Below are 16120 nucleotides of genomic sequence, written 5' to 3' on the forward strand. Positions count from 1 at the left end.
TATTGAAAGATGCTGAATTACAGACTGAATGAGTCCTCAAATTAAAGGGCCACCCTGCAATTGAATGCTGCACTGCCATGAAGTTAGGGGACTCACATTAGAAATATTAAATATAAAGCAGATTTTTTTTTGGCCACTTGGGGAAAAACATTGACACATCATCACCTTAAAAAGCTGATATCCAAACAGAAGCATTTACATATTGAGGAGCCATTGTGCAACACTAGCATTCCTTTAGACTGGACCTGAGGCCAATACCTGCTCTTCTTTTGGCTCTGTTTTGCTCTCCACCAGCTCTTGAGGGAATATTCTGTCTCTTTAGTTGCTAAACACTCTGCTATGTTCACCAGCAAGTGCAGAGAGCTTCTATTCCTCTGAAAACAGCCGCTTACTGCGGCCTGAAACTATGCTCATGAGTGGTGAGAGTGAACCAAAACAGTAAAGCTGTGGGCCCTAAAACCAAAACAATGACTTAAAAGATGCTGAAACGCTGTAGAGCTATGAGGAACTGCAAAGTCAGGTGATAATTCTGTTTAGGGTTGTGTCATATTATGTCATTTAATCCTTTGTTGATACTTAACATAATGATTGGAACAGCTTTAAAAAACAGTGGTCAAAATAGACTTTTAGTTGCTACTACATTTCCCATAATCCAACTCAAGAGCATCTTTTATTAGATCCTCTTTGCCTTGTGGACAGCTTTAAAACTCTGCATGCCCTTGTTGACATGTAGTCACTCAGTCCAACTCAAGATAGCTCAAGTGATGCTATCTGAATAATTACCTCAGAGCTACAGAGGACATGATGCAACAGGCTGAGTAGCATTCAGTGTGACCAATAAATTGACTTTGGCCCTTTAATACTTGTTTTCTAAATGGAATCAGCTTGGCAATTATGTGACTAAATCAGGAGGAAGCAACAACAGTGCTGCATGCACAATGTAGTGTAGGCGTTCAGTTATATAATCTACAGGCGTTACCACATGTACAGTGAGTCTGAGGCTCACCTGTTCTAATATGGTGTTGATCCTGGCCACCTCACAGTCAATCACAAAGCGCTTTTCCTGCCTCCTGTCCATCTCCTCAATGATGCGCTTGAACTCGGCGGCATCTGTTGTGCTGCTAACAGAGCGAGCGGTCACCTGCCAGTTGTTGGCCACCGCTGCCTCCATGATGGCCTGCAGTATAGAGAAACCTGGAGAGAGGTGGAGAGAGAGAGCGACCCAGAGGATTAGACACAAAAGAGACTGGCACACAGTTAACAGTTATGCAAGGACCAAGTGGCTGCTAATTTATTCTAGAGAGGTTTTTGCAAGAATCCAAAGGTTAAAGGCCATCTCATTACAATCTAAAATAGCATTCCAAAGTCTCCAGGCCCACTAAAATATTGTCCAGAGTCTAGACTTTGTGTGCCAGTGTTTAAGTGTGTGTGAATGTACATTTGCATATTGAGAAGGCAATATCATAATGAAGTGAAAGGACAGGAATCATATCTCCATATTATTAAAAGATCAGTGGGTGATGTTATTGCGCTTGGCATCAATTAAATTATGGCATTTAGCTCAGCCACATGTTAACTTTGACAGTGCAGTGAAACACATCATCGCGGCCCATGTCTCCTTGGAGGATTTTGCCAACTCATTTAAAGATAAAGACAATGAAAGATTCAACCCGGCCAGTGGTAAAAAGAGATCATTATGCTACCAGAAGAATGGAGAATGAGCCCTTCTAATGATTAATTCACACGTGAAATATTTTCATTTAACAGAGCGCTCAGAAACACCATGGTCAAATCACACACCACAGAATGAATAATGTAGTCCTATTTCTGGAGGGATAGATTGCACATAGCACCAGCTGAAATAAAAATGGCTTAACTCTTCTCCAATGTACAACGGGCCAGAAATGAACATGAAGGTTATTAATGAAAATCAAGCACACTGCTGGTATTTCATTAAGCCACGGACAATGCAATTGCAAGCTGTATGTACAATAAGCTTCTTTTCCCATATCTCTATTCATTTTTCAACGTACGTCGTGTGGTTAACTGATACAAAGAAGGGAAAGAGAAAAACTTGCAGCAACAGCAAATTCTGGCACGCATGCAGACGTGTAGAGATTTCATTTGACGATTAATAACGTTGCGTGTGATTGGATATTATGCAAATTGCCTGACACAGTCTGAGCAGCAGTGGGCAAAGTAAACATTTGTCATATGTTTTTTTTTTTTCTGTGAGACATTTCTCCTTACAGCCTTATCTCTATGAACCGGCTGCAGACAGCCAACAAAGCCAGCACAGAGACCAAAGAAAGAACAACAACAGCAATAAAAAGAAAACCACTTTGTGACTCTCCTCATTTCTCTGCTTTGCATTTCCCTTCTTTTCCATTCCATCTGAATGGTCAAGCAGCCTTTTTCTTGACTTGTAAGCGCTCCTGAGACTTCTGCGCCATGCCTGTCTGCACCCTGGCAGATGATCTTTTGGCGAGCGGCGCAGCGAGTAGCGGAGAGCGTCGCACAGTGTCTCATCTGTCCAGAGGAGCAACGGCACACTGCCTGGACACATCAGCCCGCCAGACCTCAAGGTTATCTGGCAACCCGGTTATCAGGTCACATCTCTGAGGAGTTCGGCCTATAGTTTATGAATGTTGCTTGTCGCGCCACACTGAGTTCAGATGATATGTGGAGAGCGTGCAGAGGTACACATGTAGTCCCTTTATGGCTTCTGGGTCTCAGAGCTGATTAACAGTAGCAACACGTGCACATCTGCAGAGAAAAACCATGGCACAATAAGAATATGAAGCTATTTTTTTTTACCTGGACAAAAGCCCCATTCCTCTAAGGGACAATATCTGAAGCTTTTCTGAAGTACCATCATTTTTACATGAGCACAGCAACAGCAGTCTCTCATGTACTATACCTCCTCACATGTCCCCGACCAAAAGCAAAAGTTACAGAGCGAAGGTTTGAATAACATGGATGCATTATTCATCTTCCTCAGGCATATGCTCAGAACCTCACCCCCCACAAGCCAGCTGGATAGCGTGGCAGTCTTCCCAACAATAAAAGCCTCTCACATTAAGAGATGTCACACAGATTAACTGGGTCAAAGTGGTCTCTGTTGGTTCGGAAACTGTCAAGAATACGACTGGTAAGAAGGTAAAAATGCTGATGAACCATTCGATGCGCAGTAATCACAGGGAGTGTGCAACACGCTATTCATATGGGTTCAAATGACAAGGTGGGTATTTGCTTCAGGGTTGAAAGTACCAGTGCAATCACTGTTTCCTGTGCTGCTTGAAATACACAACATGTTTCAGAGGAAAAAAAAAAACCACAAATGCTCAAAGGGATGCTCTGAGGATTTGTGCATCACATTCTGCACGTGAGCATCTGTGCATTTCAAATTTCCATTTCTGAGGTGCAAGAAGAACATGAATTATGCTAACTCTTATGTGGAAGAAGGAAACAATGTCCTGTCAATCAGATTAGAAGCACACAGGGCTTTTATTTTGAAATAGCTGATTTGTGCGGCGCTCGTCTCCTCCTGCCTCCAGCAAACCCTGAACTGTGTTGGAACAATTGGATTCATTTAAGATTCACAGAAGATTCCATGCCTGCCTAGTTTTACATTTGTATGGAAATTAAGAGATGGAATCTGGTGGTGGTAAATAGTTTGTCCAGAAATGGATTACTTTTGCTCCAGGTTTTTTTTTTTTCAAGAGTCAGCAGAAAAGTTTATGTACAGTGATTTAGACTTAAAATCAAAACAAAATCCTTTAAGCGCAATTTAATCTAACAGCAGCGACGAGACTGACGGCTCCTTTTTATCTCTACCAGCAAGAAAAAAAATGCTTCTCTGCACAGATTCACATATGCCAGTCACCTTTCTTGGACCAGTCCATTTCAGCTTCAGCCAATCAATGGATTCAACCTCGTAACCAGCATTGCAGACCCTCATAAATGCTTTTGCTAGTGATATTTACTTCCAACATGCAGAAAAGCTATAAATCCCATTCACCTCTGGGCCTTCAGGAGCCCCACAGCTGTGTTGCATCTAAAAATGTACCACAGTCAACTACATAAATTATGGAAGACAACAACAAGATTTCCTTATCACCACCTATAAATCCCTGCTGTACAGACGCAGCAGCAGCAGCAAGCAGCAGCTTCTGCTGATCATGGCTCTCACAGCTAATCATTGCGACGGGGAGAGTTTTAACATGTTGTAATGCACGCTGCCGTCAGCCACATTATGTTCTGTACACACAGAAACATACAAACAATGCTTGCATAGTACATTGTGCATACTTGTACACATTTGGTATGTTAACTCGAGATACACATGAGCTGCTGTTCTTGTTATGTTATGTGTTCATATTCATACACAGATAGAAGAACTAGTAATTGTGCTGAATGGTAATTTGTGACTTAAGCATTTCATTTATGTGTGTATTTTGCACTTTCATATGCTGCAGAATTGCGCAGTTTATTTTTTTAATGTCTTTTTTCGTATTCTTATTTAAATTTTTATCATAATCATTATTATTCATGGCTCTAGTCTTTTAGCTGTGAGAGTATGCCACGCTGCAAGTCACTGCATAGAGACTATCTGAGAGGCCAGCGGGAGTGCCACCGGTTCTGGGGTAACAGCGAGGGCAGGGCCGTGGGGGTGTGTGTCCTGGTCTGACAGCCTTTTTTTGAACAGTGTGTTCCAGCTAAAATGGGGTGTTAAGCGTCTCTTTAATCTCAAACACACACTTGAAACAGCTCCGTAGTTTGTGGAGCAGTGCATAAACTGCTGCGATGGGTGAAAACTCAATTATTTCTGCATTTTCCTTTAAATCTATGTCAGAACATTGCAGAGTCTGCTATCAAATCCCGACGGAGCCTAATGACGCCCCGTGTGCTTATAAATCAGAGCTGTTGCGAATGAGATGCTGTGGCAGCGTAGCATACAGCAGCTGAGTGAGAGCTGCACTCCTCTTCTTCGTCTGTGAACCAGATCTTAACAGGATGAGTTTTGAAGCGTCACCCGTGGCGGCTCAGCAGTAATTGAATTGAGTTGCATCTAATCTCATTGCCCAGCTCCTTTGGTTCCCTGCCTCTCATTAGGGTACGGTGCAGAGTGTCACAGGCCTCCATCTCTCTCTCTCTCTCTCTCTCTCTCTCTCTCTCTCTCTCTCTCTCTCATATCTCGCAGCTCATCTGCGCTAACTGGGTAAATCAGAGGAACCATATTGCAGATTTCTCTAAGCATACACCTTGGAATTGCCCACAACTGACTGTTGGCTTTAGAGGTGCGGCTATACCACTTGCTTATATAACACTGTATGATTACACTGTATCACTTTTGGTATTACATTAATTCACATCAATGCAAAATTTAATCCTGAAGTAAATAAGTTGCCATCAACTACGCACTAAATGAAGAGAACAAACAAAGCAGCATCACAAACCACAAACCGAACTGATTTGAAGGGATCAAAATCACACACGAAAAAGAGACGGTGGTCGCTGAGACAAAAGTAAATGTGGCTGCTCTTCCTTCTAACTTGCCAATCCTCTGGTAAATGAGGGTCTCTGGCGGGCCGAAACGCCCTGCTGAGCACTGTCCAGGGTCTCAGAGGGCATCAGAAACAACTGAGTTGAAACCACAAAGATAATGGCTTCGTCTCATAATTGTTGGACTTGCTTTATACTGAGCTTAGGACCGAATATCTAAAGAAAAAGTGAACTTTTGAGATGCCGCCGTGATTTCCTTCCTGCCATATGTTACTGTATATTCCTTAAAGGGGTAGTTCACCCAAACTTACTTACTTACTCTCTTACTTTCTGTCCAGGATTTTACATATATGTCTCCACCTTGGTGAAGGCACAAATCTTATAGACAAATATTCAAAACAAGGGTAACTAAAATCAATGGCTTGATACCACTAAAGAAAGGTGTGAAAATATGAATATAAATATGAGTTTTTCTACTCTTAATTCTCAGTGAGAGACACTGTCTAACAATGCATAATAATTTAAGGTTAGTCATATCTTTTAAATGTGTACTATGAAGGTTTTCCTTTAAAACAAAGCACCGACTCATACAAAAACAATCCATCCCAATCATCACTTATGATGAGTGTCTTTGTGTGTTTATCTGGAGAGACTCTGCCCTCTGCCTGTATTTTCATATATTTGTCTTATTTTTCTGTGTTTGGGATGTTTCTGGGCTGCAACCTTCGGGCAGTGGGTGCGTAGCCTCCAGCTAATAACAGCACAAAGGTGAGGTCAGGACTTTATGAAACAGTATAGAGCAGGTGCCAGACTGTAAGCAAGCAGCAGGCATTCTAGAAGAAGCTACTAAAACGGTGGACACAGCAGGGAAAAAACACAAATATAGCAAGGCAAAACTGCAAATCTGGGGTTGGCTTTCACCTGCTGCTAAGCACTGAAGGAGAGGATGGGGGTGAAGAGCTGGGATTGGCTTCTCCATAGTCTTTATTTTCATTTTCATCCTTATCTCAATCTTATTTTAACCTTCATTTTTTATCTGTTTTTATGTCCATTCTGTTTTGCACTCACTTGGTGCGTGTGATTTCTATCTTGTTAAGCACTTTGAGCTGCAATTCCTGTATGAAAGGTGCAGTGTGCATACAAGCAATGTGCTTCTAGTGGCCTTGAGCTACGGTGGAGGGACCAACAGGGACCAGTAATCAACAGTTCCTGCATAGTATACCTTTAAACTTCCTAATTTCCCCGGTCTTATCTTATCGTAAAGATTTCATTTCTGATGTTTGTTTGTACTTATATTACAGCTTATATGCAGTTAAGATGAGGGGTGTAAGCACGTATGTGTCTAGCAAATTGTAATCAGTGAAGTTCATGCAGTACATTTTGATAGCACATTCCAGTTACATATATTTTCATTAGTGATGGCTTGATTACACGAAAACAATCTTTTCCTAAACCTTTGTACTAGTTAAGATCTACACAAGTCTGTGCAGTGTGGAACAGGACATCAGGGCGGTGACGGACCGGTCTGAGATATCATCCCAGTCTCCTGGACTTGTAAATTCACAAGATTCAGCTAAAAGAAATGTGTCTAATACTGTGAATCCTAGAAAACCAAACGGCCTTGGAAGTCAGTGTGACAAAACAGCCACTCCAAGTCGGGAGGTCACGCAATAACAGCTGAGTGCTCTCTTCACTCTCCCTGTGCTGTGAGCACACTAGAAATGTCTACTTAAAATTCTCAAACTGTCACTCTTCATTAACTGCATCTCTGTGTATGTTCTAATTTATAAATATTCCCACAGATGCTTTGTCTCCATTGTCTTTTGAGGGAGCCTAAATAAATACTTACAGTATTTAGGGCCTGGTGAGTGTTTGCCCCTGGGCTAAGTATGCTCACAGGGCTCTGAGGATCCCTCCAGTGTTTGTGCAGTGGAGATCAAAGTCTTGGGCTTGGAGAGAGAGAAGACTTTTCCTCTCATTAGTCATCTGGTATAGGCCCACAATTTATATAAAATAAGCTGCGGTTTGCTGGGATTATATGACCTGTGCTCTTGACTTCTCCAGCAAACGATATCCCGAAGCAACAAACAGGCGAAGTACAATAAATGTCAGATGGTTGATGAGGAATGAGATGAGCATCTCTGAGCAGCTGTAAAGACGTGGTAATTGAGGTGCCTTTGAGGGAAGTGTTTAATTCCTGACAATTAAACCGGGAAGAAAATATCGTCTCAAAAAAAGGCCCATTCAACTCATATAAGTCAGAGGAGGAAATAAAAGTTAGTAGCGTGAAAGCAGTCAGGGCTACAGTAGGAGTATGAGCTCCTCCGCGTCTCCCTGCCCACGGGAGAAGCAAGCTTTAGGCGTTTACCTCGACGGTGGAAACACAGCGTTCACCGTGAAGCGAATGCCAAACTGGCCCAACAGCATGCAGCCAAAGCTTTGATGTGGTGTTTACAGTAGGCCTACAACCAAAACAGTCTCACTGCCAAGTGTTGTCCTAATCAAAAAGACAGCGCATGTCAAATCAAACAGAAGCAGCATGCTGTCTGTATCTTTAGAAGTGCATACATGCAGGAGGGAGGAGAGTGGCGCTTTTCCACTGTGAAAATCCACCCACAGACTTTTCAGAGCTTCTCCATCTCTCCCTGTCTGTCTTTGTTCCCTGGTCTCTCACTCACACTGCATACTGTGACATATCAGCACATACACAAGAATCTTGTCTCTGTGTGTGTTTGAAGGGATTGATCAAGTGCTGCACAAAACTCACCGGGCAGCTTTGACTGATCGGCTGAAACTGAAGAAAAAATGACAAAAGGCTCGCCTCTCCTGAAGAAAGCCCAAATATGACTTTCCTCTCCTGTTTACCGTTGAGGATGACGTATATATTTCATTTGTTGTTTCGACAAACAAATTGGCCCTGTGACATGGTGTAACATCAAAGCAATCAACTTCTACTATGGCTGCTTGAAGCAAAGGCCAGGACATTTTGTTATAATGAAAAAAGAAAAAGCTCCCAGCAGTAATTTCATGGCTGCTGAAGCTCGCAGTGGGTAGGTGGTAAAATGGCTTTATTCCACGTTCAGTTAAAAGAGGACACTGAGAGAGCATAGAGGTTTATTGTGTGCTTATTGTGACAGACGATGGCACTCGTATCACTTTTTTTAAGGCACAGGTGCTTGACTTGTAGTTTTTCAAGGGGTTACTGAATTACAGAGGGTGCTGCTGCAGGTTGGGCTATCTGTATATTGGGATGTCACTTTGCCAGTGATACCAGTTTATGTGTGCAAAATAAAACGAGAGAGAAAAAAGCCAGTGATGCATAGCTTCATCCATATTTCTTTAATATTATTTTTCTTGTGCATTTTATGGCTTCTCTGATGTGCCCTTTCTTGTCAGCGTGTCCAAGCTGATTTATTCTCCTGATGCATGCATAATTTAGTTGTTATGAAGCCGGCGTGAAGGAGAGGGCCACTAAAGCACAAGAGGCATATGTGTGTGCGTGTATAAAGTCCCAGCTGGGTGCAGCTGATGTGCCATTATATTGGCTGTGATGAGACCACAAAGCCGAGGAAACAAGCTGCAGTCTATGATATAGACATGGTTGCAGTCGGGAGCTGGCATTCACACTTATTATCTCACATTGTGAGCAGAGAGGATAAATCAACAATTGTGGGTGACAATATTGCACTTGACTAGAAATTATTTGTGTGAAATGTGTCAGAATGGCATAAAAATTACTTGCATAACAAAGTGAAAAGGGGGAGAAATAAAAAGCAGCCGAAGGTTTTAAGTTTCACACAGAAAAACATGGCTTTGGTTCATCTGCAGACTAATGGTGGTTAAAAGATGAAATGCAAACGAGAGAGACAAAGCACACGACGACATGTCACCACACCTTCTTTGTTGGTCATGCAGGAGAAAAAAGGGAAAGCCATTTCATGCCTGTCTCCATGTGTTTTATCACAGGAGTCTGGACTATCCTTAGTGCATTTGGTGTTGTGTCACATCTCTTGATTTGTTATGTTGTTTACAACGGTAAGAGCAATGCCAAACGACTACAATCAAACCAAAGGACAGACTTGATTTGGTTTTCCATCAAAGGCATCCAGGAGAGCAGCAGGAGGCATTAATTATTTGACTCTTTTAGGGAACAAAGGCAACTGTCTCTGGATAGCCAATTAGAGGGATTGCTGAGGAAACGGGAGCAAGGTTCACTTTAGTTACAGTGTATCTGACTCTGCCTGATTGCCCCCCCAGCTCCACCCCCTCATATCTATCTTTCTATCTGCAGTAGCTTGGCAGGAACTAGCAGAAATGAGGCTAACTACATGCGGTCATCCAATCCTCCCATTCACAAGCCTCTTGGCCCCGTTGGCACATCACTCTGCCAATTGTGCCAGGCTGGAGTTATCTTGTCTGCCTGTTTAACAGCTGATCAGCAGTGTCTGTGGTGAGTTATGAGGCTTTAATACAGAGCCAAATGGCCTTTGATTGATGCGACCAGAATATTCTGAATCTGATAGAGGATGTTTTCTATGTTTTAGCATGCTTGCAAAGGATTTTATTATCACTGACATTAGCAGCCATTACAGAGGAACTCACATGTTCAGGATTCACGTCTATATAAAATGAGTCCAAATCTTTACAGTATCCCCAAGAGATTGAAATTGAAATGGAAAAAGGCTGCGAAAATACAATAATGAAATAAAGATTAATGTTATTTATTGCACCTGATAAATAAGAGAGAGAAATTGAATATACTTGAATGAGCAGGTCAGGACTGTATTGAGTGATTCACATTAGTAATCTCCTGTATGTTGAATAGCTCAGCTCAATTCTACTGTTTGAGACATTAGACTACATTGTTGTTACTACACGTGACTCAAATATTACACAAGCCACGTCACACAAGCAGCGTGTCAGCAGTGTGTGCATGTCCTGTCAGCGTCACACTGGTTCCACTCAGTCATTTGTGTCACATGCAGTCAGCATCGTCTGACTGAGCCAACAGACCCCCAGTATGTAACAGGAACTTAAAAGCGACCCTTTTTAATGTTGATTTGCTGCTCTTAAAAGTTTAAAGTGTCCGTTTCACATTCTTATATTAAAGAGGCTAAGATGTGTCGTAAGTGGTAAAAAAAATGCAACATCAATGGATAATTTAAAGGGAAAAATGAGGCCTTTGAGTATGAAGGGAAACCTGCCTGCTCCTGAAAAAAAAAAAAAAAACAACGTATCCAATTATAGCAGAGGCGAAGTTGATCAGCCCCCGGACTATCAGTCTCACTTCATTCTCCAGTTCATCAACAACCTGTAGTTTTACTGCAGTTGCTAAACTTCGGGACGCTCAGTAGGTGCTGGGGATCTCAATTAAATTTGTCTTCTGATTTTAGTACTTTATTACTTGATGTTATTAAGTCGGGGTTAAGCTGCTTCAAAGTAATAACAGAAAAACTTTGTCTCCCACAACAATATATTTGACAGTAAGACAGTAAGACTGGAACCACATATTTGCATAGTTTCATTCGTTTATATGAAGGACAAATTCTTTTTATCAATTTATTTGTGTTTAAAAACAACAGAAGCGCTGTGAGAAACGCTGTGAGAAACTCAAATTGGCTTGTTTGATTGAGGTTTACGTTCAGACTGTTGTCTGAGAGACAGCTGCCTGTGCGATAACGAAGGAACAACTAACTTCTTTTTAGAAAGTAAAAAGATTTCTCTCGAGGACAGACTTGGTGTAGTTCAACTTGCCTGTATGAGGAACACAGCCAGACATTTTTATATTTTTATTCAATATTGACATTTCAAGACCTTTAACAATATAGTGACAGAAAATTGACTTAAATGAATTGTTTTTAAGCGCTCGCATACACTTTGGAGACCATACAGTAGGTCAGAATTTGCACATATTTGCATATTTCATCATAAGCTATTCCCTTTGTGGTTATACAATCAACAGCAACTTCTTATGATCAATACTGTACATAGGCCTTATTGTTCCACATAAGTTTGCTGAATTGACTGTTGCAATTGCAGCCATCGCAAATATTGACAGAGTGAATGAAAGAAATGCCCTGGAGATATTTTCAGTGTGAATGGTAAAAAAAAAAAAACAGCTACCACCTGGCAGATTTATGTTCAAAGAGCATTTGACTTCCTGGTGCTATAATGAGGCTGTGACATCGAACACTATTTCAACTGTAGCTTCAACTGTCAGTAGTTAAATGATAAAAGTAAATAGCTCTGTGCTTCTGTGCAGCAGCTACATGTTGGATCATTTTTCTCACGGCTGTATCTCATTCAGAATATTGATTGGTGGAGCAAATGATGGAAGGAGACGGCTGGAGACGCAGCATTGTTCTTAATATGTCATCAACACCTTGGTGTGGCGATGGATATTGTGGGACAGGCTAAAATCCCATGTCTCACAACACCGTAATGGATATAAAGAGGTGGCAGCTCCAGGTCTTCCCACAAAATACCACTGGCATTGTTCTCTGCAGATTGGTATTCACAAAATGTCAATGGAAAATATTAAGTGCTTTTACAGTGCCAGAGGACTCAATCAGTCATATTTATATCTTCATTCACGCTGCTTTATTTTTTTGTCTTGCTGCTCAGTTCAAGGTGAACTGGATTTTCTCAAGACGGACAAAATAAAAAATAAGGCATGGAGGCAGCGGAGCAATGAAGGAAGGATAGACATACGATCACACCTTTGCTGAACCCTGCCCCCAAACAGCAGGCTTGTCAAGCTTTAGATTTACAGTGATCCTCTGCATTTACATTGTTCGTCGTCCTTTTATAGCCTTTCCAAAGGAAATGAGTCGAGAATAGATTGTCTGTCCTAACGTAAGATGCGACTGGTAGCGTCTGGCTATCCAGCTAAAAACCAACAGAAGTAGACGAGCATTAGGGCTAACATCAGCCTTAGTTTATAGGGCTACAGGTTACATTGCAAAAGTGCCTAATCATGGATAGCAATCCACTTCAGTATGTTCAAACTGAGTGGAAGTTGGTTCTGCGTACTGTCAGAGTGTAGGGAGACATTAGAGGCTCTGTCCTGCTCTTTATTGGATCTGGGGAAGTTTCCAGTCCAGCAGCTTCAGCAATATATAGCCTTATGTTTGCCAGACACATTGGTTAGTCCTCATCCTAAAAGGCTTTTTTTGGGACTTTAAAAGTGACAATATACTGTTTGAAAACATGAACAAGTATGTGAGTTCAGCAGCCAAACAGTGTTAGTACAACTCTATTTTAGTCTATTTTTGTGACTAACTAGCTCTGTTCTGCAACACGGGATGCTGTTTCTACCTTTGCATGTCATGTACACGAATCAGCTGATGCGCATGTTGACTTTTGGTCTGGGTCGTGTTATCTTTAGCCTCAGTCTCTGAGCAAAATGCCATGCAATGAAGCCATAATCATGACCCCTTTTTACAGGGTGCTTCCTTCAAAACGAGCCAGATGGAAACATTAAGATGTCAGCTGGAGGTGTTTTCAACCAGCTCATGGAGCAAACATTAGCTTAATCAGCTAACTCGCTAGCTACAGCTGATAATATTCGCCAGGCAGAAATAAGAAGCATGATTTTGTCTCCAGGAGTTAGTACGAATTTTTTGTGATAAATTTAAATCTGTTGTCATTGTAAACTGCACACTGTACATGCCGACAAACCACTTATTTCATAATTCATCTTTTCTTGACCACACTGCAGCATTTCAGAGAGGAAAGGTTGTGATGGCTGGAGTACAGTCACAGCTGGCTCAAAGCTAAGACACTCAGGAAGCCAGGACATGAGAGAAGGCTAAAGACATATAAGGAAGAGGTATGGTATAGAGTGAGTAAGGGAGAAAGAGAGAGAGGGACTCATAAATCAAGTAGAGGTGAGATTGCTGAATCAGGGTTGATTGTGCCTGGGAGAGACAATAAAGCCTGTAATCATCTGTCTCTGCTGCACAGACCTGGCAATTATCTGCCCATACCTGACCGCCACAACAGAAAGGGCAAGATCCATCTACCTTCACCCTATGCAGCTCGGTAGTTTGAAGGGGAAATTCGCCTGCTGATGCAAACTGAAAGGACAGAAAAAAGAAAAAAAAAAAAAAAAAGAGGAAAGAACTGGGAAAAGAGGGGGTTTGGTTGAAGGAGTGTTGCAGGGATTGTCAGTTTTTCAGATCACCCATATGTGATGTTTGGGGGTGATTCAAAAGATGCGCTTCAAGATCTGTTTGGCGCTTTCATCTTTCGCTACCCACACATGTGTTAACACACATACACCGTCCATATACTACATCAGATAAAAGAAGAGTAGCCACTCATTAGGCTGGTATAACACTGCCTACGGAGGCTCCATTTGCTTCCAGTGCAGCTCCTTCATCATAATGTCTGCTTTCAAACAGCTGTCTGATATTGGCATTTAGGGTACAAATTTACCTCCATTTCCCTTCAATACATCTGAGGCTGACGCATATGGACCATCACTCTCCGACTGAAAGCACTGCACTAAGGCCTAAAAGCATTTTTTGCCAGCCCAATAACAGAGCCAAATGAATAGTGTGGTTGTAATTAATCTTTTCTATTGACTGAATAAAACCTCTTGCTGGAACTCGGTTAGCTGTGTTTTCCCACCCTAATAGAAGAGTTTGGAGAATAATTACAAAGTTACTTCCAGTGCTGTGGATGATCAATGCTTTTATCAAACACAAATCAAAAAGCAAAAGGGCACTCAAAAAAATAATTCATGGCAACAGGTGCTCTGCGGCGCACATCGTGAGCAGAGGGTCATTTGTCATTTTGGTTGATTTATTCATTCAAAGTTTATCTTGGGTGAAATTAGAAATCTGCCAGAACCGCTTGCTTACAGCTGTGGTGTCTTTAACCTTTGTAGAGGTTATTTACACGTCAGGTCAGAGATCACAAAATGGCTTTTCTCAACATGTCAATTCTCTTTTTCAGACAATGAAAATCACGGTGGAGTAATAACACCGTGGGCTGCAAGACAATGATCTCTCATTGACTCTCAATTAGGTGACCCAAAGCAGCATCACTGAACAAAGAATTAAACAGATCAGTGACTCCCACCCAGGGGTACTTGCACCCGAGGGTGTACTTCTGCAGTCATGAGAAAAATGTGTGAAGTCGCTCAACTAAAAAAATATGTATTGATTGAAAACATATGTATATATTTGCGTTTCGGATGAAAATAAAAATCCAGACAGAATTATAAGTTGGTGTGAATCTGATTTTCAATTTATTTAATTTATTGTCTCAATAACCAGTAAGCGACCAGTTACTGTGAGCTAATGGGAAATTCCACACCAGCATGAGTCAGAAATAACACCTTATGTTGAGCGTGCACGAAAACGACTTAGCAAGCAAGCAGAGAAGTCCAAATCATCAGCAAAAACAGTTGCAATTATTAGCCACAAATGATGGATAAATAGCTTAAACACTTAGCTTATTAGGGAAACAGTTAGCTAAAAGTTACTTGAAAACAGTGGAAATAATTAGCCAAAAGAAATGGATAGTGTAAATAATTTGCTCAAAGTAACCAGCAATTTAAGCAAGTAGTTAAAGGTAAATGGTTGAAAGGTCCAGCACTCAAACTGGTAGTTAAATGGAAACATGAACAAAAGGACATAAACATTAAATACTCAGTTCTACATTTTTTTTAAACAATATCCACTTTTATAGCGTTACTGAATGTCTACTTTTGGAATGTGAGGAGTGGGGTCAATGAAGGGGCACTCGAGCTCATCTGACAGAGTTAGTGTATGGTAGCCATTAAAGGTCGTGAACCACTAAAATAAACTCAAAATAATACACACGAAAGCAGTTCTATTACCTCTTGGCCAGAGGGTCAAAAAAAAAAAAAAAAAAGCATCCTTGAAGACTATTTTCCCTTGTCACTCCTCTTGGTTGAGCCAGCAGTGTCCATATTGCCAGGGGAGCTGCACTACCTGATAAGCGGAGGTAGGAGCTCTCTGACACATCTGTCTGCTTGATGAGCCAAGTGTCAAAGCCCCCCAAAGTGCTGGATGGAGTGCATCAATAAACGACTTTAATCCCCTCCTGGGGCCAATGTCCTCCCACTAATAAGGGATCGTCTTACACCACTGGCTGTAAGGCGAGAGGTAAAAGTGGCTTGGCATGGGCCTCAGCACGGGGATGTACAGTACACGGGGAATTGTCTGAACACAGGTAACAGGGTGTAAATCACAGGCGCCGGCTGTTGCCTTAATTGCTGGACTGAATTGCTGTTTTGCTTCCTCCTCCTTCTCAGTTCCCCCGCCCACCTTTTGCCCTCTGTCCCTCTCTTCTCTCTTTAAAGTATATGTCTGGTTGTCATCACTCATTCTCTCTCCAACACCTCTGCTGTGTTTGTATTTCAGGCTCTTTTCCCCACCTCCGCTATGTGTCCAACTGTGGCCCAGACAGTCTCACTTGCCAGACAGAAGGGGAAAAACAGAGGGATGGGGACTGGTAGCTGGGCAGTATTGGTCGTACTGAAGGACGTGTGGGTTGCTTGCATCCTCAGGGAAGATCCAATGAGTGTTCTAGTCAGAGTGACCCTAATTAACCACATATTATCTGCAGGCTGTGTGGAGGA

General features: G+C 41.8%; 1 protein-coding gene across 5 annotated transcripts in view; it reads right to left on the bottom strand.

Moving 5' to 3' along the window:
• gria3b (glutamate receptor, ionotropic, AMPA 3b) overlaps nt 1-16120 on the bottom strand; it is an 83798-nt gene that overhangs the window by 38416 nt on the left and 29262 nt on the right. For all 5 annotated transcript variants that reach the window (XR_011602203.1, XM_070963456.1, XM_070963455.1 and 2 more), the window contains exon 4: nt 1007-1194. Coding sequence is in view for 4 of the 5 variants with exons in the window: in XM_070963456.1 (XP_070819557.1) it covers nt 1007-1194 (188 nt within the window). In the remaining variant the exon portion in view is untranslated. The remainder of the gene's footprint in view (nt 1-1006; nt 1195-16120) is intronic.

The sequence above is a fragment of the Chaetodon trifascialis genome, chromosome 5 (assembly GCF_039877785.1).
Source record: "Chaetodon trifascialis isolate fChaTrf1 chromosome 5, fChaTrf1.hap1, whole genome shotgun sequence".
Lineage (NCBI taxonomy): Eukaryota > Metazoa > Chordata > Actinopteri > Chaetodontiformes > Chaetodontidae > Chaetodon > Chaetodon trifascialis.